At 41.8% G+C, this 25,310-nt stretch overlaps 1 protein-coding gene across 2 annotated transcripts in view; it reads right to left on the reverse strand.

Moving 5' to 3' along the window:
• The window catches only part of VWC2 (von Willebrand factor C domain containing 2), a 58,406-nt gene that overhangs the window by 22,470 nt on the left and 10,626 nt on the right, over window positions 1–25,310 (reverse strand). For both annotated transcript variants that reach the window (XM_034416423.3, XM_034416421.3), the window contains exon 3: window positions 208–337. In XM_034416423.3, the coding sequence (XP_034272314.1) occupies window positions 208–337 (130 nt within the window). The remainder of the gene's footprint in view (window positions 1–207; window positions 338–25,310) is intronic.

Genomic DNA, 25,310 nt, shown 5'->3' on the forward strand with positions numbered 1-25,310 from the left:
TTAAACAGTTTAAAAATTAAAACAATTGAAAAGAGTTAGGTAAAATTATGCTACTTTTGCTCAGCTTTATACTTCTGGATCATGTACACACAAAAATGTTTTTGGAATGTAATTATTCAGCTAATGACTACATGTAACAATGGGGTTGGGGTTCAGTTGGGGGAGGGTTGAAATCCTTAAGCCCAAAAAATTTCATCTGTTACCTACCATTTTTGCAGATGGGGCAACACTGATCTGGTTCGTATACAGGGTCCACACAATCAGTCTGAGGACAAGCAGACACAGTGCACACTACTTCACCATTGGCCTCACATCGGCATTTCTCACAAGATGAAACCTAAAAATAAATCAAAGTGTATTAAGGTTAAGGTGCTCAAAATTCTTGATTTAATTTTCAACCTTTTTTTTTCCTGCTGGATCTTTGAGGTCCACCAAACTGAGAGAGATAGAGAATATAGTTGCAGAATGGTGACTCAAGGGTTACAGCAAAATTATATACAGATAGTCCTCAACTTATGACCACGATTGAGCCCAAAATTTATGTTGCTAAGTGAGAAATTTTTTAAATGAGTTTTATGACTTCTCACCACATTGGTTAAGTGAATCACTGCAGCTGTTAAATTAGTATCATGGTTGTAAAGTGAATCTAGCTTCCCCATTGACTTTGCTTGTCAGAAGGGTGCAGAAAGATGATCACATGACCCCAAGACACTGCAACCGTCATGAGTCAGTTGTCAAGCATCCAAATGTAAATCACATGACCATGGGGATGCTGCAATGGTCATAAGTGGCTTCGGAGTGGAGTTGCATCAGTACGCTGATGACACCCAGCTGTATATCTCCACCCCAAGCCACCCCAACAATGCCCTTGAAGTGATGTCCCAGTGCCTGGAGGCCGTGCGGGCCTGGATGGGGAGAAACAGGCTCCGACTCAACCCCTCCAAGACCGAGTGGCTGTGGCTTCCAGCGTCCCGATATAGCCAGCTGACGCCATCGCTGGCTATTGGGGGCGAATCACTCGCCCCCACGGAGAGGGCTCGTAACTTGGGCATCCTCCTGGATGCACGGCTGTCTTTAGAAGATCATTTGACGGCCGTGGCCAAGGGGGCTTTTTATCAGGTTCGCCTGATACGCCAGTTGCGCCCCTTTCTAGATCGGGACTCCCTACACACAGTCACTCAGGCACTCGTCACTTCCCGCCTGGACTACTGCAACGCTCTCTACATGGGGCTCCCCCTGGGGTGCACCCGGAGGCTCCAGCTGGTCCAGAACGCGGCCGCGCAGGGGATTATGGGGGCGACGAGGCGCTCCCATGTGACACCTCTCCTGCGCGAGCTGCACTGGCTCCTGGTGGTCTTCCGGGTGCGCTTCAAGGTGTTGGTGACCACCTTTAAAGCGCTCCATGGCTTAGGGCCGGGGTACTTACGAGACCGCCTTCTGCCACCAATAGCCTCCCACCGGCCAGTACGCTCGCACAGAGTGGGCCTCCTCAGGGTGCCGTCCGCCAGACAATGTCGGCTGGCGACCCCCAGGGGGAGAGCCTTCTCTGTGGCGGCGCCCACCCTCTGGAACAACCTCCCCCCAGAGATACGTACAATAACAGACCTCCGGATTTTTCGTTGGGCCCTGAAAACCTATTTATTTCAACTAGCTGGGCTGGCTTGAGTTAAATTTTAAATTGATTTTAAATTGGGTTGTTTTAATTTACGGCCAAAATATTTAATTATTTTAAACTGTTTTTAAATTTTGTATGTTCTGTTTTTTACTTTGACTGTTCACCGCCCTGAGTCCTGTTTGGAGAAGGGCGGTATAGAAATGGAAACAAATAAATAAATAAATAAAATAAGTGTGAAAAATGGTCTAAGTCAGTTTTTTTCATTGTAGCCATTGTAACTGAACAATCACTAAGTAAACTGTTGTAAGTTGAGGACTACCTGTACTACATTTGTGCTATGTATGTATATTTGGATTTATATTCTGGAAAGAATCATAAACATGCAAATTAAAAAAGATAAAAGGAAAAGGAGAACACCTTCTGTGTAATTACATGTAATTCTTATTTAATAATCACTCATTCAGGGATCATTTGAACTTACGACAGAGCTGAATGTATGGTACTTATGACTGGTTCTCATACTTTACAATGGTTGCAGCAACACAGCAATCATGTGATTGTAATTCAGGTGCCTAGCACCCGGCTCACAATAATGATTTGCAGTATTTGTCAGAAATATTTCAATTAAAATAAGGCATACTAACTTGCATAAAATTTAAAATATAAAAACAATATTAAAATATGAACAAATTAAACAGATCTTGCCTAGAAACTAGCAACATTAATTGCATTCTGTCGTGCTGCCATAAGGGCCTCAGGTTTACACTGATCGGAGCACAAAGAACAGGTATACATATGTGTTTTTGTCTGCCACGTCAAAGAGCAGAAGCAACTGGATAGCCCCATTTGTTCAGAGTATCTCTGGATCTTGTACCCATAGGCAGTCTATTAATGATTTCTATACTTCCCAGCTTTAATGAGCCCCAAGTGCTAGCTCTTCCGTTGGTTCCATCTAGTGTTGGTTCTTTGAAGCTTTCCATAGATCCATTCTGCTTTCAAAGTCTTCTGTTGACCTAAGGAAGCTTTTCCTGATTTTAGACTCTGGTGAGCTGGTTGTGGCCGTGGAAAGAATGTTGTTTAGATATTGATGATTTGAGCGCCTTTCTATATGCTGCTGCTTCTCTGCAAACAGCAGGTAGGGCAATGCCAGCTAGGTGATACATCTTATCTAGAGGGGTAGGTTTAAAGCATCTGGTAATAATTCTGCTAGCTTCATTCATAACAATATCTACTTCCTCAGCATGTGTTGATTTATACTAGACTAGTCAGGCATATTCACCTGCTATGTAGCAAAGAGCTAGAGCTGTTGTCTTAAGGACCCTTGGTTTGGCACCCCAGGTAGAGCTCATTAATTTCCTGAGCATGTTATTTCATCCACTGACCTTCAGTTTAGTGTTGATATAGTGCTGCTTATATGTTATATAGAGTGACCCCTAAACATTAGGTTTGTGGCAATGTTCCAATAACATCCCTTTCCATATAATATGCAGCTTCCTAGCAGCCTGTTTAGTGAAAAATGGAAGGTGCGTACCTGAATTTTTGCTGCATTTGGTCTTAACTGATTATTGTAATAGTATCGATCCAGCTCTACCAGGGCTTCAGTTAAACATTGTTCAACCTCATGAATGAGGTAAATATATGCGTCTCAGGGTAATATTGCAGGATTTAATCTGGGTCAGTCAATCTGGGTTGTTCAACCTTTTCAAATGATTTTGTCTGTACTACCATTGCTTGATCATCAACATACATATAGTTGTTGCTACCTTTAGGAAGTGGCTGATAATTGGTGTAAATATTTAAAAAAAGTTGAAGCCAATACACTATCCTATGTAATCCATTCCTTTGGTTCCTCCATGTACTTCGCCTTCTCTGGAACACCACAAAAAAACATGGTTCTGAAGCAGATTCCTGATAATATAAATTTAAAATCTTTAGTCATATCATAAACTTCTAATGTTGCAGTATCCCACAGTAACATGATCACCATTTACAAACTTCTTTGCCAGCTTCCAACAAGCAAAGTTATCCAGGTCATGGTTGTCCCAAAGGTGCTTTTTCAGGAGGCAACTGGACTTTTTTGTTTTTTCTTTCAACCTGTCTTCAAAGCTTCTCATCCAAGAAGCTTCTTCAGCTCTGATTTGGTGGTGGGTAATGGAAAGATTTATATTCCTTGCAGACAGCTGGTCATTTGCATTCTTTTAGAGAGTCATTAAGGCCACTTGGAGGTTTATCAGTGTCCTCAGAGTCACCTGAGTACCCTGATGACCCACAAATGGGTGTGGAGCCTTCTTGGTTGCAGTTTTCTGCTCTATATCCCTTCACTGTTAAAGACAGGAGCAGGCTATTGGGCATGAATCTGTGTTGTCTGCATCTCAAACTGAACTGCAAATGGTTCCTGTAGTCTGAAATTTTTCTGGAAATCTGTTCATACGCCCACACCATTTGAAGGATGTTCATCCCAAAATGCATAGCTAAAAGTCTATGGAGATTCTCAGTCACCCAGGTCATAGTTGTCCCAAAAGTGCTTTTTCAGGAGCCAAGTGGTCTTTCTTGTTTTTTCATTGAAGACATTTTGCTTCTCAGCCAAGAGGACAAGAAACAATGATGGAAACTAATCAAGGAGAGAAGCAATCTGGAATTAAGGAGAAACTCCCTAACAGTGAGGACAATTAACCAGTGAAACAGCTTGCCATCAGAAGTTGTGGGTGCTTCATCACTGGAGGTTTTAAAGAAGAGACTGGATAATCTCTTGTTTGAAATGGTATAGGATCTCCTGCTTGAGCAGGGGGTTGGACTAGAAGACCTCCAAAGTCCCTTCCAGCTCTATTCTGATTGAACCTTTCTGAAAGAAGAGATATCTGATATTTGAGCTGTTCTGTAATCCAGGAATTCTCTATGCTCATAAATGGCATCAGTGACAAAAAGGCCCTATGTCCAACATAAAATAGCCTAGGCAATTATCCCTGGTGATATCCAATCAGCACTCATCCATTCAGTTAATAACATAATTGAAATATTGATATGCACTCTATTTGGAACTTCATTTAAAGATGCTCTGAGATCTGCTGCTGGATGCAGATACCTAATTAGTTAAATGCCTAATTATTTAAAGGGACTACATAACTGAAATTTAAAGCATAACTATCAAGCCTAATACAGAATAACAGAGTTAGAAGGAACCTTGAAGGTCTTCTAGTCCAACCTACTCAAATAGAAAAACCTATACCATTTCAAACAAATAATTGTCCAGTTCAAGACAGTGCCTTTTATCTTCAAATCTTATATAAATTAGAATTCACAAATTTTAAAAAAATAACAACTGTGTCAAAAGATCAGCTGAAGAAGTCTTGTTCCTCATTTCATCTCAGCCATGAATTTGTTTCTCCAAATTAATATTGGTTACATGCTCCCCATTTACTAAAATATCCTACACTTCTAGAGATAGAATCACAAAGCTAATGATTTCCCTTTTACATACTTTTCTGACTAATTACAGCATCCTAGTCACATGATCATGATTTGCAACATTTTATAGCCTAGTCACGTGGTCAGAGGTGGGCTGCTACCGGTTTGGACCGGTTCGCCTGAACCAGTTCTTCCGATTCTGCACGGTTCAGAGAACCAGCAAATCGGACCACCAACTGGCCCCACCCCGCCCGTTTTTCAGGACAAATTCAGCCTGAAAAATGCCCCCAAAACAGGCTGTTTCTTGGGCTGTTTTTCGCCTGGAAAACGGCCTGAAAAAGGCCTGAAATTGACCCAAAATTGTCCAAAAAGCCACCCAAAAAGCATGTTGTTTTCAGGCCAAAATCAGCCCTAAAAACGCCCCCAAAATGGCCGAAAACGGCTCAAAAAAGCTGGCTGCGAGAGGAAGCCGGGTGAGCCAGCTCCAGACTTGTCCTGGGTCCCCTCATCCCAGAAGCAGCAAGTTCACACTCTTCTCCTTTCTGCTAGCCCCCTTCTTCGCCCAGCAACAGATACAGAGAGGGAGAAGGGGGTGGCGTTTCTGTGTGCTCCCGTTTCTGTGTGGCACTCTCCCCTCAATGCTAGTTGCTGCTGCTGCCCCCCTTCTCCCTGTCCATCTCTGCTGCTGGGAGATCCTGTGCAAAGAAGGGGGCTAGCAGAGAGGAGAGAGTGTGAACTTGCTGCTTCTGGGATGAGGGGACCCGGGAAGCATCTGGGTCCAACTTACCCAGCTTCTCTTCCTCTCGCAGTCAGCTTTCCCAGTCTAGCTTGACGCAGTGTCTGTCTGTCTGTCTGTCTGTCTGTCTCTCTCTCTCACACACACACACACACACACACAAACACACACAAACAGGTTGGATCTTTCTTTCCTTCCGTCCCCTAGGAGACCCCTAGATTCCTTCTCCAACCCTGCATGTCCCATACTGGTACCACCTACACAAGTGACGTAGAGTTAGCCACGCCCACTCAGTCACATGACACCCCTCCTCAGCCACGCTCGCCCAGCCAGTCATTAGGGCAGAGAACCAGTTGTTTAAAAATTTGGAGCCCACCACTGCACATGGGTGTCTCAATTTAGGACAGGATTTCCAGCTTCAGTTGTGGTTGTAAGTCGGGGACTATCTGTATTTTTAAGGTATCATTCTGGCCCTTCCCCCTTATGAGTTATGTAGGTCTGATCTATATGGTTGCTTTCAAGAAACAGGTGAGTTAGTGGAGTCAGCTGCTATGTTAAGTATGAGACAAGATGATCAGAGATTGGTATCATCATCAGTAAAAAAGGGGGGGGAGGGGGGAGGGAGCAGAACAGCCCGTAGCTTTAGTGTAAGTATGAGAGCATTCCTACCCTAAACCTATTGTGTTACGGTTATGGAAGTGGAAGAAGGAGGTTATTATAGCATTGGGATTCAGAAAGTGCAATCATGAATGGTTTATCACATTGTTGGCACTAGTTTGGCTGTTCTGATGTGGAAGAAGGTAGCTTCCATGGATAAGATAACCTTTATTGTCACTTTATTCTATGAACACACATTAAAAAATGAAATTCTGATGCCTTGCCTGAAAGAAAAATATATCTCTATAGCTATACATATACTTGCAGAGACATACATAATATACACTACACACACACACACACACACACACACACACACACACACTGATCACAGTCCATTTTGAATACATAGAGGAAAAAAGTCTTGAGAGTTACAAGGTTGATACTATATGGATATGTTGAATATTGAAATATGTGAGTGGAGTATTTGCCACATGAATCCCGCTTATCCCAAGGTGAAGAAGACATGGGAAGGATTAGATTTGCCATGAGGGAGTAACAATCTAGCACTAATCTTCATTCTATCTTCAGCTGTTTCTTACCTGGGTCACCATGATTGGATCACTGGTGATCCCAGCTTCAAGCTGTGTTGATAAACACGACATCTGTTAAAATATGAACCTGTTAATTCACAGCCTGATAATGTGTGAATATGCAGACCTGGTGGATGAGGGTAATTTTGTGGATGAGGGTAATACTGCTCTCTTGGAGTTGCTCTTTAGGTATTCAGGTCCTTCAGCAATTTAAATATTAAGACTAGGGATGTGCGGCAGTGACCTTGAGAAAAAACTTCCTTATAACCAGGATCTCTGCTTCTGAGGTTGTAGTGAGAGAATACATATACCTGAATGTTAAATACAAATAAGTTAAATTAAGCAGCAAAGACAAGTTGGAAAATTTGCTGCTGCTCAGTGGAATTCTTGCCTATATACCTGCTCAACATTATCTCTTAGCTAATGTCAAAGCACCACTTTTGATGTTGAATCACTTCAACATCCATGCCCTGCAGGAAGAGAAGAGTGCAGGGTTTCGTGATGTTAATTATATTACACAACAAAGATTTTGCTTCCTGAACATTTTTGGGTGTATAGATTTTTGGCTGCTAATCACAAACATAACCTGTAATTTAACATGATCATATCATGTATAAAAGTCTTCTGTTTTTATATAATGGCAATATACACCCTTCACTACCTGTTAGCGATATTGAATTCATGAAAGAAACATACAAAAACGTGGAACTGTTGTTGAAGTATATTCAATACACCAAGTACAACTGGAATATCTGTAGAGATCTAAAGGTAGTGGCTCTACTGCTTGGAATGCCACTCAGATATACCATGTACTGTTGCTACTTATATGAAAGGACAGCCATACTAGACAGTCACATTGCATTAAAAAGAAACGACCACTCGGAAGGAATTTGGTTCCAGGACAGAAAAATGTAGTACATGAACCATTTGTTGACCTGACAAAAATATTTTTTCTTCCTCTTTACATGAAACTCACACTGATGAAAAGTTTTGTGTACAAGGACAGTGAAGGTTTTCATTATTTGAACCCAGGTTTCTAAGATGCCAGGATTAAGGAAGGTATTTTGTTGGTCCACAAATCGGATATGTCATCTATGACAAATGGTTTGAAGATCTGTTACTGGGGCCAGAAAAAATTGTCTGGAAAGCATTCAAGGATGTTGCCAAAAATTTTCTGAGCAACTTCAGAGCACAAAATGGTTGTACAAACCTCTTAAGTATACAAGACCATGAAATGCAACATGTCGCTGAAGATTGATTTTCTCCATTCATTTGGACTTTGTTCCTGAAAATTTAGTTTCAGTCAGTGACAAACATGGTGAAAGGTTTCACCAGGACATTGTCCCAATGGAAAAACATTGTTGAGGCTACTAGAATCTATCAAGGCTAACCGACTATTGTTGAAGACTGCAGTGAGATGTATCAGACACTGAGTGCAAATGAAAATCAGCAGCAAAACACTTGGCCATCTTAAATGCATGCAGCAGGTCAGCAACATTATGTAACTAAAAACATTATAGTTATTAAAACCTAATTTTGTATTTCTCAAGATTCCTACATAATAGTTATTCTGAAATTATATTTGTCACTTTGAAAAGTCTATCATAATCATGAATAGTTTTTCAGTAAACGAAACTTTTGAAATATTTTCTGTTTGGTGTTATGACTATGGGTCTGTCCCAAATAATCTTGGCCCAAATATATAAGCAGCCACATAAATGACCATGTTTATCTGAGAGAAGTTATGTAATTCAACATTATGCAAGCACAAGCAATAGAACAAACTCAAACTGGTGTATTGGACATTAAAAGAGCTAATTTCAATAAACTTAGAGCTTGGGAAGGATTCCATGGATGAGAATCCTCAAGGGGAAAACAACCCAAAAAGCTTGGGAAACTTCAAAAAATGAGATTATAAAAGCCTAGGCTAGCGTAATACCAATGAGAAAGAAAAATAACAGGTCTCAAAAAACCCCAGCATGCTGCAGAAAGAACTCTCTGATAAATTGAAAGACAAAATGACAAGTATAAAAAGTAGAAAGAGGAGTACATAACCAAAGCACAATATCAGCAAATAAATTGAGCCTGCAAACATGGTGAAGAAAGCTAAGGCTCAAAAGCTAAGGTTTGCGACAAAAGTCAAAAGTAACAAAAAAAGGTTCTTTCAACATGAAAGAAACAAGAAAACAAGAAACAAGTCAAGGAAACGATTGGTCCATTAATGGGACAAAATGGCAAGAAGGTGACAAGCAACAGGGAGAAAGCAGAACAAGCTTAACTTGTTTTTTGCATCAGTCTTTACACAAAAGGAAAAACATTCCAACCTATCAAAAACAGTACTGTAAAAAACAGATTAGGAATACAAATTAAAATAGGCAAGAAAATGGTAAGTAAGCACCTATCCACTCAAGACAAATTCAAATCACCAGAACCAAGATGGATTCCTTCAAGGTTTGAAGGAAATGACAGATGTGATCTTAGAACCACTGAACTATATCTTTCAAAGATTCTGGAGCACCGGGGAACTACCAGAGGGCTGGAAAAAAGCTGATGTGGTTCCCATCTTCAAAAAAGGAGAAATAAATAGATTCAGGAAATTACAGATATATCAGCCTGATCTCAATACCTGGGAAGATTCTGGAAAAGATAAGCAATGAATCAGCAAACACCTAGAGGCAAACAAAGTCATAACCAAAAGCCAACATGGATTTGTCAAAAACAGTTCATGCCAGACAAATCTTACTGCATTCTTCGACAAAATAAGTGGACCAGAGGAGTGCTGTGGATATAATTTACTTGGATTTCAGTAAGACATTTGATAAAGTAGACCACAACCTACAACTTGATAAGATAGAAAAATGTGGGTTAAACAGCATCACCACCAGATAGATTCTTAACTGGCTGACCAACTGCACTCCATGTGTAGTCCTCAATGGTACTGTATCTACATGGAGGGAAGTATGCAGTGGGTTACACCAAGGCTCTGTTTTAGGACCAGTACTCTTCAATATCTTCATCAATGATTTGGATGAGGAGATAGGTAGGGAACTCATCAAATTTGCAGATGACACCAAGGTAGCAAGAATAGCCAACACTCAGAAAATAGGCTTAAGATACAGGAGGAGCTTGACAAACTCGAACATTGGGCGCTATCTAACAAAATGAAATTCAATAGTGAAAAAAGTAAGGACTAGGGGTGACATGATAGCAGTGTTCCAATATCTCAGGGATTGCCACAAAGAAGAGGGAATCAAGCTATTCTCCAAAGCACCTGAAGAAGCAATGGATGGAAACTAATCAAGGAGAGAAGCAACGTAGAACTAAGGAGTAATTTCCTGACAGTTAAAACAATTAATCAGTGAACAACTTGCCTCCAGAAGTTGTGAATGCTCCAACACTGCAAGTTTTTAAGAAGAGATTGAGAACCATTTTTCTGAAATGGTATAGGGTTGGACTAGAAGAACTCCAAGGTCCCTTCCAACTCTGTTATTCTATTCTACTCTGTTGTTCTGTTCTTTTGTTTTCTAATAAACTGAAGGACATTTCTCTTAGGTATTTGGTGAGACTATTTTCTGGTCCAGAAGAGATTAACAGCCACCTGTGCTGTCAGGTCCCCTTTCGTATCCTGCCATTCTGTTGGAAAGGGGAGAGTACGGCTTGAAGGCATTTTTCACATCCTTTTGCTGTAACTGCTTGAAAATAAGGGAAGGGGATTGTCTTCGTAGATGGAGCAGACTCCCTCCCAGCCGGTTCCAACCTGGTTCCAAGGCTGTCATACCGAGAGTGAATTGTTATCTGCCTAGCACCTCAGGGTTCTCAAAACAACCTTGCAGCATCACATTGGCTGCCGGTGGACTGGTTGGGGGGGGTTGGGCTTGGGGAAACAGAATTGTTTTGTGCTTTGCACCAGACCTTCAGATTCTGCCTGAATTTACTGCATCCACTTTCTGATACTCCTTCTCAGAGTGCGGGGAAGATCATCCAGGAATAGCAATGGGTAATACTCTGCTTCTCTACTTGGAGACCAAGTTAATTTTTCTTGACCACACCTTCCTTGCCTGGGTCCTCCCCAGTTCGATGAGGGCGTAGCAATGATGAGGATCACCACCTGCAAAAACAGGACCCCCTCCCGGACTATGGACCAGACTGTCACCAGGGTGGGACTGGATGATCTTCCCCGCACCCTGAGAAGAAAAGTATCAAATAGGACCAATGCCCCTTCTCCATTGTGTTGGGGAACATCATCCAGGAATGGGACTTACCAAAGCCAGTCAGTCATACGGGGGAGGGGAGTAGTCTGGTCCCAAATCCCCCGCTCAATGCGAGTCCTCCAGAGGCTGGCTCCGCCTGAAGGAGGAGACCAAATGGATCGAAAGCCCAAGCCAGAGAGAAGACCGTGTGTCCCATGGCCTCTGCACAGCTGCATGACTGTCGGAATCATCGTGGTGCCCAAGGTAGCGGAAGCACCCAAATTCTGCATGGAAGGTCATGTCCGCCGACTCTCATCTCCCAAAGTCAAAGGAATGACCCTGATGTCTCCAGAGGACATCTGGAATCAAGAAAGAAACCTTCGCCCTGCCAGGCCACTAGGCGAAACCGTGACCCATCAAGGGTGAGGCGATCGAGCTGAAAAACATCAGCCTTTGCATCTCTAGGTACCCGGAACGATTGGCTGCTAGAAGGAAGGACCAAACCCTAAGGTACCCGGGATGATAAGTTGCAGGAAGGGAAGACCAAATCCTTCTGGCAGTACAGAGGCTGGGGTCAAGTGACTAGCAGAGAAATCCCAAACATGCCAAAGGAGAACCACTGGGCAGGCCACTGGCCCCGCCAGATGTCTAGTCGAAGGTGTCTGGATAGGTCATCATAACCTGCCAGTGTACTGGCCTATAAGAAGGCATGATGACCGTAATCTCCATGTGGGCATCTTATTCCCGCTGGGATTCCTTTCAATGGCAGATGAACTGCCCAAATCCCCTGGTGTTGAATGGACTGGGATCATGGAGAATGGTAAGGGCCCTGAACAGAGGGTTCCATTTCCCTAACCTCAGGTGTCATCCACTAATGGACAAAACCTCTTCAGGTACTGGGAGGAAGCCAGACCCCATGCTCTTTCGCCGCATTCTCCTTGGTTAATTGGCAGACTGGCTCAGCAGGAGCCCTCCTGTTGTATCCTAGTGCTGTAGGAAGGACGGAAGAGAGAGCCATCTCAGCAGATACCCCGTGTCTGGTAGAGCCTGTCCGTCTGTGCAATGAACCAGATGGAGAGTAATCTGGTCCGGAGAATCGGAGCGGGCTCCCCACCCAGAGGCCCTGGGAATCTGCGCCAGGGACCTGGGAAGGAAACCGCTAAGAGATGGTAAGGGATGTGCGGATAAATGCCCTGGGACCGGTAAAATGTGGATATCCAACTAACAGCCCCAGAACCACGTAGTGGCAGGTGTACCACATGTTACTGTCCATAGAGAAGTGGCCCAAACAGAAAGCCCCCAGGCCCATAGTCTGGAGCACGGAAGATGGTCGCCACCTCAGTCAACGGCTATTCCATCAAGGAATGTTGGGCCCACTGGAATGGTTGTGAAACCACCTCCCCTAGAAACAAAAAGTACATGTTCCAGCTGGGCCATTTCTCCGCCTGAAGAGGGATCCCAACTGTGGAACGGCAGGCTCTCCTTACCCGGCCAAGACAAGTCAGGAGGTACCTTGTAGCATGCTAACCTGAAACATGCCCCAGGACAGCCGCGAGCTAGAAGCCTGGTGTGTCAGACTCCTGGCAGACATACCACACCCGCTAAGGGAACTCAATATCTCCAGGTAAGTAAACATGTGTGGATTATCGACTACAATCCATGTGAAGCAATAAGGTCTGTGCATGTAACTGGAAAGAAACCTGAACTCCGGGTAATATAGACATGGTAGTGGCAGCCCTCAGGAAAGAGGGGGACGGTTATGACCGCCCCCTGGGTGGCTGGGTCATTGATGAAAGGCCAAAGGTCCTGTCATCGTAGTAAGTGCGACCTACATACCTGTTGAAGGAAGTCTGCAATGTAACCAGAGTTCCTGTGTGGACGAACCATAGGAAGGCAATATAGACGGTAATTGGGCCCTAGAAGTCGAGGCTTGCTCCAGAGCCTATCGAGACCTTGGGGACCTGGAATAGTCGGGATATAAATAACCGCCCCGTAGGCATTTAGGATCCTTTGGCAGTGTCCCTCCATTGGACAAGGAGACCGAGGTCTGAGCTACTGGAGCCGGCAGACAATGAAAAATCATGCTTGACGAAGGATCCAGACCCTAGACCCGAATGAATTTCTACCCTGTGGTAGGTGGAGAATTCCAGTACACCCAGCCAATTGACAGCCCTCCCCGGTCGTAGTGAGAGAGGCTGACAGCCAGTGGCCCTTCCGGCCCGAAGAGGCCCTTCGAGGTGAAGGAGGCGGTTGAGGACAAGAACGCCTGTACCAGGTCAGCATGGACCCCACTCTGGCAGCTCATCGGGCCAGAGCAAGCTCTTCTCAGAGGAGGTGAGAGCCCTTAAGGTTCACTGTCAACTTCTACTTACCCTAAAATGACCGCAGCCGCTGTCGAAGCCGGGTCAGAAGATGGTCGTCACCCAGGAAGTGTTTGACATGGCCACTAGGCGTGATGCAGAGAGTGGTCTCAGCCAAGACCCTGAGACACGTATAAGTCACTGCTTCACCTGGAAAATGGTAGGCTGGGTTCATCTGGAGCCGCCTCGGAACGAAACTTCTGGCAGTGGGCCTACGCCTCTTACCTTGCGTTGTTCTCACCGCTATGCCAATTAGGCCTTTGTGGTATGCCCTGGAGAAGGCACAACTGCCTTCCTACCCCCTGAAGTAAGGGTGCCCCTAGTATCCAAGGGCTGAGATTAAGGTCACCACCATTAAAGCTATATCCAGAGAGCTGACTTGTTGTAGTCAGCTAAGTGCCTTATAGGCAGCAACCAGTAAATTTACAGTAAATTTAAACTACAAATTTAGTCGGCCAATCTCAACCTGGCGCTGCTTCTCTTCTGGAGCGGGCCTCCCACTGTGGGAGGTGGACGGTGAGGCTGATGGTCTAGGTCCCCTGGGAGGGAACCTGCCCGACTTCCAACTCGGACAAACTGCATTGTGCAGGTTAAAGAAACCAGAGCCATCACTAAACCAGTTGTCTGTGAGAGGCTTGCTGTCGGGCTCCACCTAGTGATCAGGCACGATGTCAGACAGGCGGCCACAGGTTAGAAACCATAACCTAATAAGATTTTAAGTCCAGAAGGGATGGCTGCTCTCCAAGGAATGGAGACCCATCTCAGTGTTCTATCACCGTCGCCGCCCTTCCAACCCTTTCATCAATGATGGTGGGGTACTAATAGTTGGCAGATTGTTCCACCGGCAGGTCTCTATGCCATGATGCAGCCTGGCAAAGCCTAGGCATAAACCATTCCTATGGGCAACTGGCTCCACTATTCAGCCTGTCAAATGCTGTAAGGGCAGTTACTACTCTTCTCTAGTCATTGCCAGATAGACCGGCTTGCCAGAGGAACTGCCACCTGTGCTCAATGACATAAGACCGCCCCCCATCTTATCACTGGGCAGGTTTAAGGGCTAGGCACCGCAATGGCATAGCGATAAAGGTGCCAACCTTCCCACCATTTAAACTCTTTCTCTGAGGCAGTACTAGCACCCACGCGCAACCACCACGTAACCTGTATACAGCCAGGCCGACTGGACCAAGGGAAGTTCCTCCTTCGCGATAGCTATGGTGCTGGTCGCTGCTGCCAATTTGCCTCCTGTAACCTGTCTGAAAGGACACCCCTGCCGCGGCTACTAGTCTCGGGGGGCTATCGCTGCTTAGGGAAGGCAGAGTAGTTCGAAAGAGCTGTCCTATTGGGGCTGCCCTGGCGCTTGATGTTTGGTGCCTATGCTAATTTCTCTCCCTTTCCCCCTCGATATAAGGCAGACAGTCACAAAGGAAGCTCCCATGTCGCTGCTGCCATGATGTTTGGCACCCTCTCTTGCATGGCCGTGCCGCCAATTCCACTGTTACTCTGATGCAAGGCAGACCAGCTCGAAGGGAGCACTCCTGCTGCGGCTGGCATGGCGCTTGGTGCTTTGTCTACTGATTTCTCTGTCAATACAAGGCAGACTGGCCCGAGAGGGACTCTCCTGCTGCGGCTGTCCTAGGCGCCTGGCGTTGAAGCCGATCGCCTCACAATGCAAGGCAGACTGACTCAAAGGAGCCATCTGTAATAGCTCTACCCATTGCTGTGTGACAGGAGACAGCCTGGCTAGAAAGAACTCTCCTGCCACTGCTGCGATGCCACTTCACATGGCCCTTGTTACCTTGACAGATGGGCAGCCTGACTTGTCAGAGCTCTCCTGCCACGGCCTGCTGAGTAGCATCATAGTTTGTCTACCGCAGATGAGGCAGACTGGCTCGAACCAAATGCTCCTGTACCTGAACCTAGCGGCTGTAACTGCGCTAGGTGCTCCCATGCTCAACGAGATGAAGGGGAGGCCTTTCATGGCTGTCCTGGAGCCAAGCCCTGTCACCGCTTCAAGTGGATTCAGGCAGCCTGGTTTGCAAAGAGCGCTCCTGCCACAGCTATAGTGATGCCGAACACGGCAGCCATTTTCCACACATAAATCAGGCAGCCTGTCTCATCAGGAGTGCTCCTGTCACGGCTCTTGAGGTGCCAGACACGCTTGCCGCGGTCAGTGTACCTGGACGAACCAGACAGGAACTGAGTCCCTTTCTGCAGTTGCTGAAATTGCCAGGGCTGCCCGAGGAAGGCAAGGTCCCCTCCGTGGAAAAGCGGGACTAGCAGGGACCTCGGCCAATTTCCAAGCCAGTAGCAAGGATTACCAGTGGACCAGTAACCTCCCGGTTCACTCTCCTGCAATCACCGAGCCTTGGTCAGTAGAAATTAAAGTTGTTTCCGTCGAATTTGTCCTGAGGAATGGGTGAGCCTCATTTTCTCAGTCTCTACTTGTGGAAGACCGAGTTGAACTGGGGAGGACCCAGGCAAGGAAGGCATGGCCAAGAAAAATCAACTCAGTCTCCAAATACAGAAGCAGAGTATTACCCATTCCTATTCCTGGATGATCTTCCCCGACACAATGGAGAACTTGGAGAATTTTCTAGAGATTCCAGGCAGTTCCATGCACCTGGAAATGATGTGAGTGCTTGATGTAATTATTTCCAAATGGCTGCTACTGAATGGTTTTTTTGGTTTATAAAAAAACTCTGGAAATGAAGCAATGCCTGCAGCACCCAAGCAAAAACACTACGTTGAACTTCAGTGAGCATTGATGGAAACTGAAGATACAACCTTTACGATAGCAGTAAGAGAGGTATTGCACTAGCAAACTATAGGCTGACAGCTCTATCAAGATTACCAATTTCCTGCTTGGGAGAGAGCAGCTTGCAGATATCTACTAGATAGCCACTATGTTAGTTTATACAGCACATCATTGATAAAACTGCTCACATTTGCCAATCTCTTGATTCAAAATGGTGACAGGAGCAGCCTACTGCTATGCTGAGATTCAGGTTGGCCTGTACACTAGCAAAGTTAATAGCTCTCTGATAGATCAGTGACAAGGGGTTTTTCTTGAGTTTGTTGGGTAAATGGAGGCCATGGCCAGTGGGGAGGCGATGGAGAGAACAAGGCAGAAAAGGCCTTGTTCACCTCTATTTGAAACACTAGTTCCAAGTCCTATCTGAAGTTGACTTTGTAATATTAACTTGTTAACTAGCCCTCATGAGTTTGTAGTGCTGCAATCTACTCTGTACAGAGGTCTCTGAGTCTGCTTTGAAACTTGAGGTATTCAGAATATAGTGGTTCAATCACTGTCTTGCATTTGTCCCTATGAGCTTATTACAACAGTACTTTGGATTCTGAACTGTCTCCCTATTAACGTCACTGACCTATAAAACCCTATATGGCTTGACTGCCAGATGCCTTCAAAATTATATTTTTCAGTTAAAGTCTACTTTATCCTGGATATAACTGCTGTTGGATCTCCAATTTTGAAGAGCAAAGGAACTTAAGTTTTTAGGCATTGTGATACTACAGAACGGCCTTCCTATGGAGAACAGCATAATTCCCACTTGGTTGGCCTTCTGAAAATTATTAAAACTTTGTAGAGTTGATGAAGAATGAGGTGACATAAGTCAATGCTATTTTGAATAGCAAAGTTCTCAGTTTTTTATTTCTTACTAAAGACAAATTAATTATTTGTTGTATCCCACCATTATTATTTTTACAAATAACTCAAGGCAGCAAATATATTCCTTCCTCCTCCTATTTTCCTCACAACAGCCCTGTGCGGTGAGTTTATATTTGTGTTGCTATTTTATTATGAGCTTGTTAACTGGTTATGGCAAATACAAATAGTATTAATAAAGCTATTTTTAAGTAAAATTTGACTTGAACAACAGTGACGATGTCACAGAAATAAAATATCATTCATAAACTACCAGCTGGATTTTATGCACACAATATATACAATTGACTATGAAAATATTTAACTCCAATAATGTATGTTCTATTTTGTATCATATCAATATATAATTTATTTGTTACAAGTTTATTTGAGGGTCTTCAATGATATTAGTAAGACATATATAAAATCATTTTTCAGAGACATTATCTTATAATTTTACATTTTCTAAACAATGTTTTTCTATTTATATGTAAACATGTACCACATTTCATGCATTTTTTTCTGTACAATTAATATAAATGTGTCTTTTAATTTTAGAACTTTGTTATTCTAATATTAATGGACATATTCATTGGATGCAGAGAGCATTTGTTTTTAAATGTTTAAATTAAAATGTTTAATGTTTACACATTAATATAAATATAGGAGTACATGTGAGAATTCCTAACCAGAACCTCTTATTCATTAATTCTTTATCCCCAATGTCTATAGCATTTACTATTTCATCAAGAATTCTGTTTCTGGTGCTACCATTTTATTCCATTTTTTACTTGGTAAAAGGTAAGGAATAAGGCAATTAATATTTTAAAACAATTCTGCATTATGAACTAGTTCTCTGAAGGATAGCAACATTCAGAATACTCATATTTTCATTCCATGCAAATATCAGCATTACGTCTGAACTGTTTTATTTATACTTAAGCAGATTTCAAAGCTTAATATCAAACAGACACTCAAAAAGCATATGACTTATCCATGATTACAAAATAATTCTCTGTTCTTCTTTCCTCAATGCCAACATTCCTCTGGAAGTATTAATTGTTTGATTATTTACACTTTTTGCTTTGAAACCAATGATTTTGTAAGAGAGTATGCATATTCAATAAGATTTCACCTGTTTTGCCTTTATTTATTTTATTTATTTATTTTATTTGATTTCTATACCGCCCTACTCCCGAAGGACTCAGGGCGGTGCACAGCCAAACAATAAAACACATACATACAAAATTTAAAAGTAGAATAAAATCAAATTAAATAATTTTGGCCCCGACAAATTTAAAACCCCAAACTTTCAAAACCAATTTAAAATTGAATGTATAAAATACTAAAAGATATTTAAAAATTAAAAATCTTTTATAAAAGAGGGAGAAAATTAGGCCAGGCCCGCCTGGTGAAATAGTAAGGTCTTTAAAGCGCGGCGGAAGGTGCGCAGATCCGGGATCCTCCGTATCTCTGGGAGGAGCTCGTTCCAGATAGTAGGTGCCCCCACAGAGAAGGCTCTCCTCCTGGGGGGCGCCAGTCGGCATTGTTTGGCTGACGGCACCCGGAGGAGCCCCTCTCTATGGGAGCGTACCGGCCGGTGGGAGGCTATTGGTGGTAGTAGGCGGTCCCGCAAGTACCCAGGTCCTAAGCCATGGAGCGCTTTAAAGGTGGTAACCAAAACCTTGAAGCGCACCTGGAAGACCACCGGGAGCCAGTGCAGCTCGCGCAGGAGGGGTGTTACATGGGAACGCCATGTTGCTCCCATTACCACTCGCGCGGCCGCACTCTGCGCCAGTTGGAGCCTCCGGGTGCTCCTCAAGGGGAGCCCCATGTAGAGAGCGTTGCAATAGTCCAGGCGGGAGATGACAAGGGCATGAGTGACCGTGCGTAACGAGTCCCGATCCAGAAAGGGACGCAACTGGCGAATCAGGCGAACCTGATGAAAAATCCTCCCGGTCACGGCTGTCAAGTGCTCTTCTAAAGACAGCCGTGAATCCAGGAGGACGCCCAAGTTGCGAGCCCTCTCCATGGGGGCCAATGATTCGCCCCCAATAGTCAGTGATGGCGTCAACTGACTATATCGGGACGTCGGAAACCACAGCCACTCGGTCTTGGATGGGTTGAGCCTGAGCCTGTTCCTCCCCATCCAGATCCGTACGGCCTCCAGGCACCGGGACATCACTTCAAGGGCATCGTTGGGGTGATCCGGGGTGGAGATGCCATACATTCCAATGTATGTTAGTGAGAGCAAGATACCCCAAGATTTTATGTAGGATTTCGTAATACTATTTGCCATTTTTAAATTTTGGATTTTTGTATATATAGTTGATATGTTGAAATATTGATAATGCTTAATGAGAAGAGACAAAATTGAATAAACAATATAGAGATTTTGCAGATACAGAAAAATCAGAGTCACCATCATTAGTTTCCTCATTAATTTGATTTAATTTGATTTGATTTGATTAGCATATATCTTCTGTACCAGTCACATATTTAAGTCATTATTTCGTTTTCTACCTGTTTACCTTCCAAATTCTTGATCTGGTTGTGCTTTGGGCTACATTTTAGAAAGAAAGGAAATGCAAATAGAGCACAGTGCATAGAACAATAGTGTTAGAAGGGAACCTGGAGGTATTTTACTCCTACCCACTAATTTAAGAGGGGACCCTATACCATTTGGGACAAATGGTTGTCCAATCTCCTCTTGAAAACCTACGACAGAGGATCCACAACTTCTGAAGGCAAGCCATTTCGCTAATTGTTCTCAATGTCAGGAAATTTATGCAGTTCTACATCAGGGGTGTCAAACTGGCGGCCCACAGGCCGAATGCTTCACGTTCAGGCCACAGCCACACCCACAAAGGGAAAAAACACTGCAATATTGTGATGGCAACATGATGCTGCGAGTTTGACACCTGTGTTCTAGATAGACTTGCTCTTTAATCATCTTCTATCTGTTAATTTTGGTCCTGCCCTCAGACGTTTTGCAATATCAACCTCCTCTTCTCTGTAACAATCTTTCAAATACTGTAAAACAGCTATCATGGTACCCACTACTACTTCTCTTTGATAAGTTAGACATACACAGTTCCCTTAACTATTCATCATATAGTCTAGCGTTCAGATTCCTTATCATCTTGTTCTTCTCTGCACTCTTTCTAGGGACTGAACATCTTTGTATCATGGTGATCAGAACTGGATGCAGTATTCCAAGTGTGGCCTCACTAGTGCAATATACAGTGTTACTAACATTGCTCGTAATTTTGATGCTATACCTCAATGGAGAATTTGAAGATTGCAGCTCCCTGTGGAAGTAGCTGAAAAGTCAATAGACACGGCCATCCTCTGACCAGCAGCACTTTATCATAAGTATGGCTGGGATTTTTAAGCTCCCTTTTTGAATTTTTGTTTTTTTAATATATATCTTCAAAGATTAACTGGCTGGCTGCATGCGAATTTATTTCAACCCCTGCTGGATTCTTTTCTGTTTTGCTTTTTTTCTTTGATTTATTTGACTGCCCTTACCAATTTTTCCTCTCCGTATGAAAACATGGCATGTGACTTTCAATTTGTAATTTATTAACTTGCAAAAACTTTTTGGATCAAAATACTCAGAAAATATAGTTTCTGTCTTCTTCACTGCCTCCCTGCTCTCTCCCTGCTTTGAGCAACAATAGATGGTTTACAGTGAGGAGGAGGCTGACACCCAAGGGGGGAAACAGTTTGGCTAGCAAGATGCAATCTTCAGCTGATTTTTTTTTCAAAAAGCTTGATCAACTTAGAAAATCTGTGCAAGACTTTTTAAAAAACAAATATTAAACATTTCAAATCTATAAGAAGAATTTGTTTTCAAAGCAGCAGATTTGTCAAGAAGAAATATAGACACAGAAATAATACAGATGATTGAGAACATAGAGAAGCAATGTGTTTTTCTAAGTGTAATTTGGCCAAGAAGAAATATAGACTCAGAAATCATAGGGCCGACTACATACACCTTCCGGAAGCTTAACATTGTGCTTTTATATAATGGCAGAGAATTTTCTGGGTGGATGAGCAGCAAATGTTTTGGGTTTTTTAGGGGTTTGATGGACAGTGAGAAATGGACTTCATACATTTAATTGAGGAACAATTTTATCTGTTTTGGGGGGAAAGATAGATTGGCTTTGGAAACTTGACTTAGGGTATTAAATCAATCAACAACTGATAAGAGATGTTATAAAGAAACAAACATGTTAGGGTGTCAGGCTTTATTAGGGTTAATATTTGGGATGATTGAGGACTGAAGCCATGGTAAATTTTTTACGAGTTGATTACAATAACAGTTTTGGAATTTCAACTTTGTTTTTTTTCTTATTACTACTTACAATTTCTATTATACTTTTACATAATATATGTATTATTACTGTTTTTGCTGTTAACTATTTTGTTATTAATATAATTTCTAAATGACAGCCTAACAATTTGTAAGTAGATTTAATAGTTTAACAGTTTGAAATTCTTTTGGCCTGTTACGCAAGGGTGGGAAGCCAATATTGCTGTATTATACTAATCAGCATTCAACTAGGGAGAAAGTTAGGTGTATATTTTAGTTTCTTTAAGACACCTTTTTTTGTTAATGTCTTTTTTTTGTATTTTCTCTATTGTTGTTTTTAGTTAAAATATTTTGGTGTTTTGTATTTTAACTTTTTTTTTAATAAATTAAGATTTTCTACAAAAAAATCTGATTTTAACTTGGCAGGTTCTTAATCACAACTTTCACAGCTTTCAGCAGAGGTAAAAACATGCAGCCATAAAAGAAAAAAAAACCCCTCCCAATTGAAATAAATATATGTGCAAAGCTGTAGCCATGGGATCTTTTAGGAAATTTTATTTTACATATTTGTATCCTGCCTTATCATTTTTAGAAATAACTCAAGACAGCGAACATATCTAACTTTGAATACTTAAAAGGACTTAAAAAACCATTTAATGTCTTTTGCAATGCATTGTTTAATTTCAAATACCCATATGTTAGCATGTATTGATTTTTAAAGTAATTTCTAAACACAAATGTTTCTCAAAATGAACACAATTTATGTTTTTAAGAATTAAAACTCTTGTTTAAATAGTGATTGTCCTAGCAACACTTCATTCTCTCCAAAACCTGCACAATTTTGTAGTAATTTTTCTGAATATAGCATTAAAAAAAGCTACACTTTTTTCTGCTCATCTCCTCCTTACCCAGCTCCCTCACAATGATTTGATTCTATGAATGTTGTAGGATTCTAGTGGCAAGGCTTTCTTTTTCTTCATAACCCAAAAGATGCTTATAGATTTCTTGATTCGCACAGCAAAATTGTAGCAATATTTGGTAAGGTTATTAACAGAAGGCAGCAGGCCACTTGTAACCACTGATTCATCAATATTGGATCCAAAAGATTTTTAAAAATCTTCCAATCTGTAAAGATTTTCTTGGGGAAAAAAATTCCTTCAAATACACAGTATCTACTGGAAATTTTGATTGAAATCACTCTCACAGAAGGGGCCCAGGAAACAATTTGTATTTTACTTCAGTTCTTTTCATTTTAAAAAGACCCTCCCCCACAAAAAGAAAGTTATCTGTGTTTTCTGTGCTAGTCAATGGGAATTTTGCCATCATAAATCAAAGCAAGCAGCCTCTTCTTACACCTAAGTTAAAGTTTTGTTTTCCCTCTCCCCCACCCCCGAGAAATATAAGCCTCAATCTAAATCCTTTTGTCAGTGCTTGTCCCTATTTTTCATTAAAATTTAAATAATCAAGCTCTTTCAAATGAAATAAAGTATGGATTTTGAAGGAATGATATAATACATATCACATCACCTAAGTACACTTTTATGCCTAGGGATATTGATTGTTTCTCAGCTTGCAAAATTTTTCAGAACTAAGAATAATTTTAAAAAATCATTCTTTCTATAGCTCCATCATATTTGAAGTTTTATTTAATTACATTTTTTAAATCCCCCTCTTATTATTTTTATAGATAACTCAAAATGATGAACATGCCTAATACATCTTCCTCCTCCCCACAACAACAACCCTATATAGGTGAGTTCAGCTGAGAAAAATGACAGGCCCAAAGTCACCTAATTGGCTTTTCATATCTGAGGTGGAACTAGAACTGTCTCCTGATTTCTAGCCTGGTGCTTTAACCACTAGGACAAACTGGCGCTCATTGAAGCAAAATATATTGCATTGTCCCTCCTCAATGCTGACTAACTATAGTAGTACTTCCTGATCACATTCCAAGCGTTACTTGCAGAAAGTAAGTAATGCTTGGAAAGTTTTTTTTTAAATGTTTTATAGGATTAAATTTATTTAAGTCATTTCTTTATATATACTCATAATTCTAGGGAACAGTTTGGCCATTTCTTAAATTTTTGGGATCTTACTGCTAATGTTAGAATAGCCAGAGTCACATATCTATTTATGTTGTTTTATTGTACAAATAAGACAGATACTTCACATCTAATTACGTATCAACCCAAGTTCTTTCTTTACTTTCTTACATATCCTAAGAAACTCCGTTCCTGGTAAGCACAGCTAGAGATGATGGAGCCAGTTTAACAGAGGGTCCACTTTATACTATATAGTATGAAGCAGTAATGGCGAACCTTTTAGGCACAGAGTGCCCAAACAAGAAGGTGTGTGCATGTGTGTGCACATGCACGCACCAGAGTGCTGGTAACCCGAGGATTAGCTGGCCAGCACGCATGCGTGCCTCGGAAACCCAACTACTAGCTGGCTGGTGCGCATCAGAAACCTAATGACCAGCTGACTGAGCTGGGGTGATGGCACATGGAGTTTGCTCTTATTTTCATATACTAGTGGTTTACCCTGTCAGTGTTGGTCAGTTGCTTCATGAACAGTGTTTTGTTTGATGCCAGGTCTCTGCAGCCTCAGGCAGAGAAAGGCTATTCTGCACAACTCCCTCAAATGTTCTTTAAAATACAGTTTCCCAGCATTCCTTTAGGAATCTCCAACATGCAAACTGTGGGTTACTCATTCTAAAATGAATCCTCTTTACCTGGAGCTTCAAAATTTGCTGTTTGCTGGAAAGATGTGTAGCTAAAAGTCAGTCTACATTTAGTGTACATCTGACTTTGGAGAAATTTCTTCGTAACCAAAGAAAAGTTTATTTTCTGTTCAGTTCACACTCCTTGCTTGCTGAAGCTGGATGTCACAAAGCAAAGCACATATTTTCTAATTAACCCCCATTCCCCATTTTGACTGGCAGAGTGCTGTAGGAGGCTGAGTGCTGTCACGCCCCTTGGCCACACCCATCCACCATGCCCATGCAGCTATCATTACGGCAGAGAATCGGTTGCTAAATTATTTGAATCCCACCACTGGTGATGCTGTTTATCCTTCAATTTTCTAGCTTACCAAGAAAGAAATAATATAAAGTAATCTAAAGAATCTGAGCATATGCAATTAAAATAAAATTAAAAACTAACAGTAAAGAAATACTTTGGCTCTTTATTAGTTATAACCATCATCCCAAATGAACAATCCAAGAATCCCCATTTATTCTCTCAAATTCCCTTTATTTTCTCATGTATTCTACGTACAGTATTTCTCTCACACACGAATTACTCTCTCTCTCTCTCTCTCAAACTCAAAGACAATGAGATATTATCCTCAACTTCTGCCTCAGTGATTTTATTAGTAGTGGAAAAGAAACTATGAAGAGTAATTGAAAATAATGATATATTGGATACTAGAATGGTTTTCTTATATATATATATATATATATATATATATATATATATATATATATATATATATATATATATATATATATATATATATATATTTATTCACAAGCTTCAGGGCTTTTTTTTTTTTTCTGTGTTTTTTTTTTTCCTCTGGGAGAGCAACACAGAGTTGCAGTTTGTCAACAGAAAAAAAAAAGCCCTGAAGCTTGTGAATGAGATTTCACACAACCAGAGCTGCAGAAAAACTTAGTTTACGTAGGTAAAACCTGGCTAGAAAGAATATGCATATATATATATATATATATATATATATATATATATATATATATATATATATATATATTTCCTTATTCAAGATGGTAATTTTAAATTAAAAATCTGCTGCTGCTGCACTTTTAAATTCTTACCAATAC

This window comes from Pantherophis guttatus, chromosome 4 (assembly GCF_059756535.1).
Source record: "Pantherophis guttatus breed Tessera chromosome 4, ASM5975653v1, whole genome shotgun sequence".
Lineage (NCBI taxonomy): Eukaryota > Metazoa > Chordata > Lepidosauria > Squamata > Colubridae > Pantherophis > Pantherophis guttatus.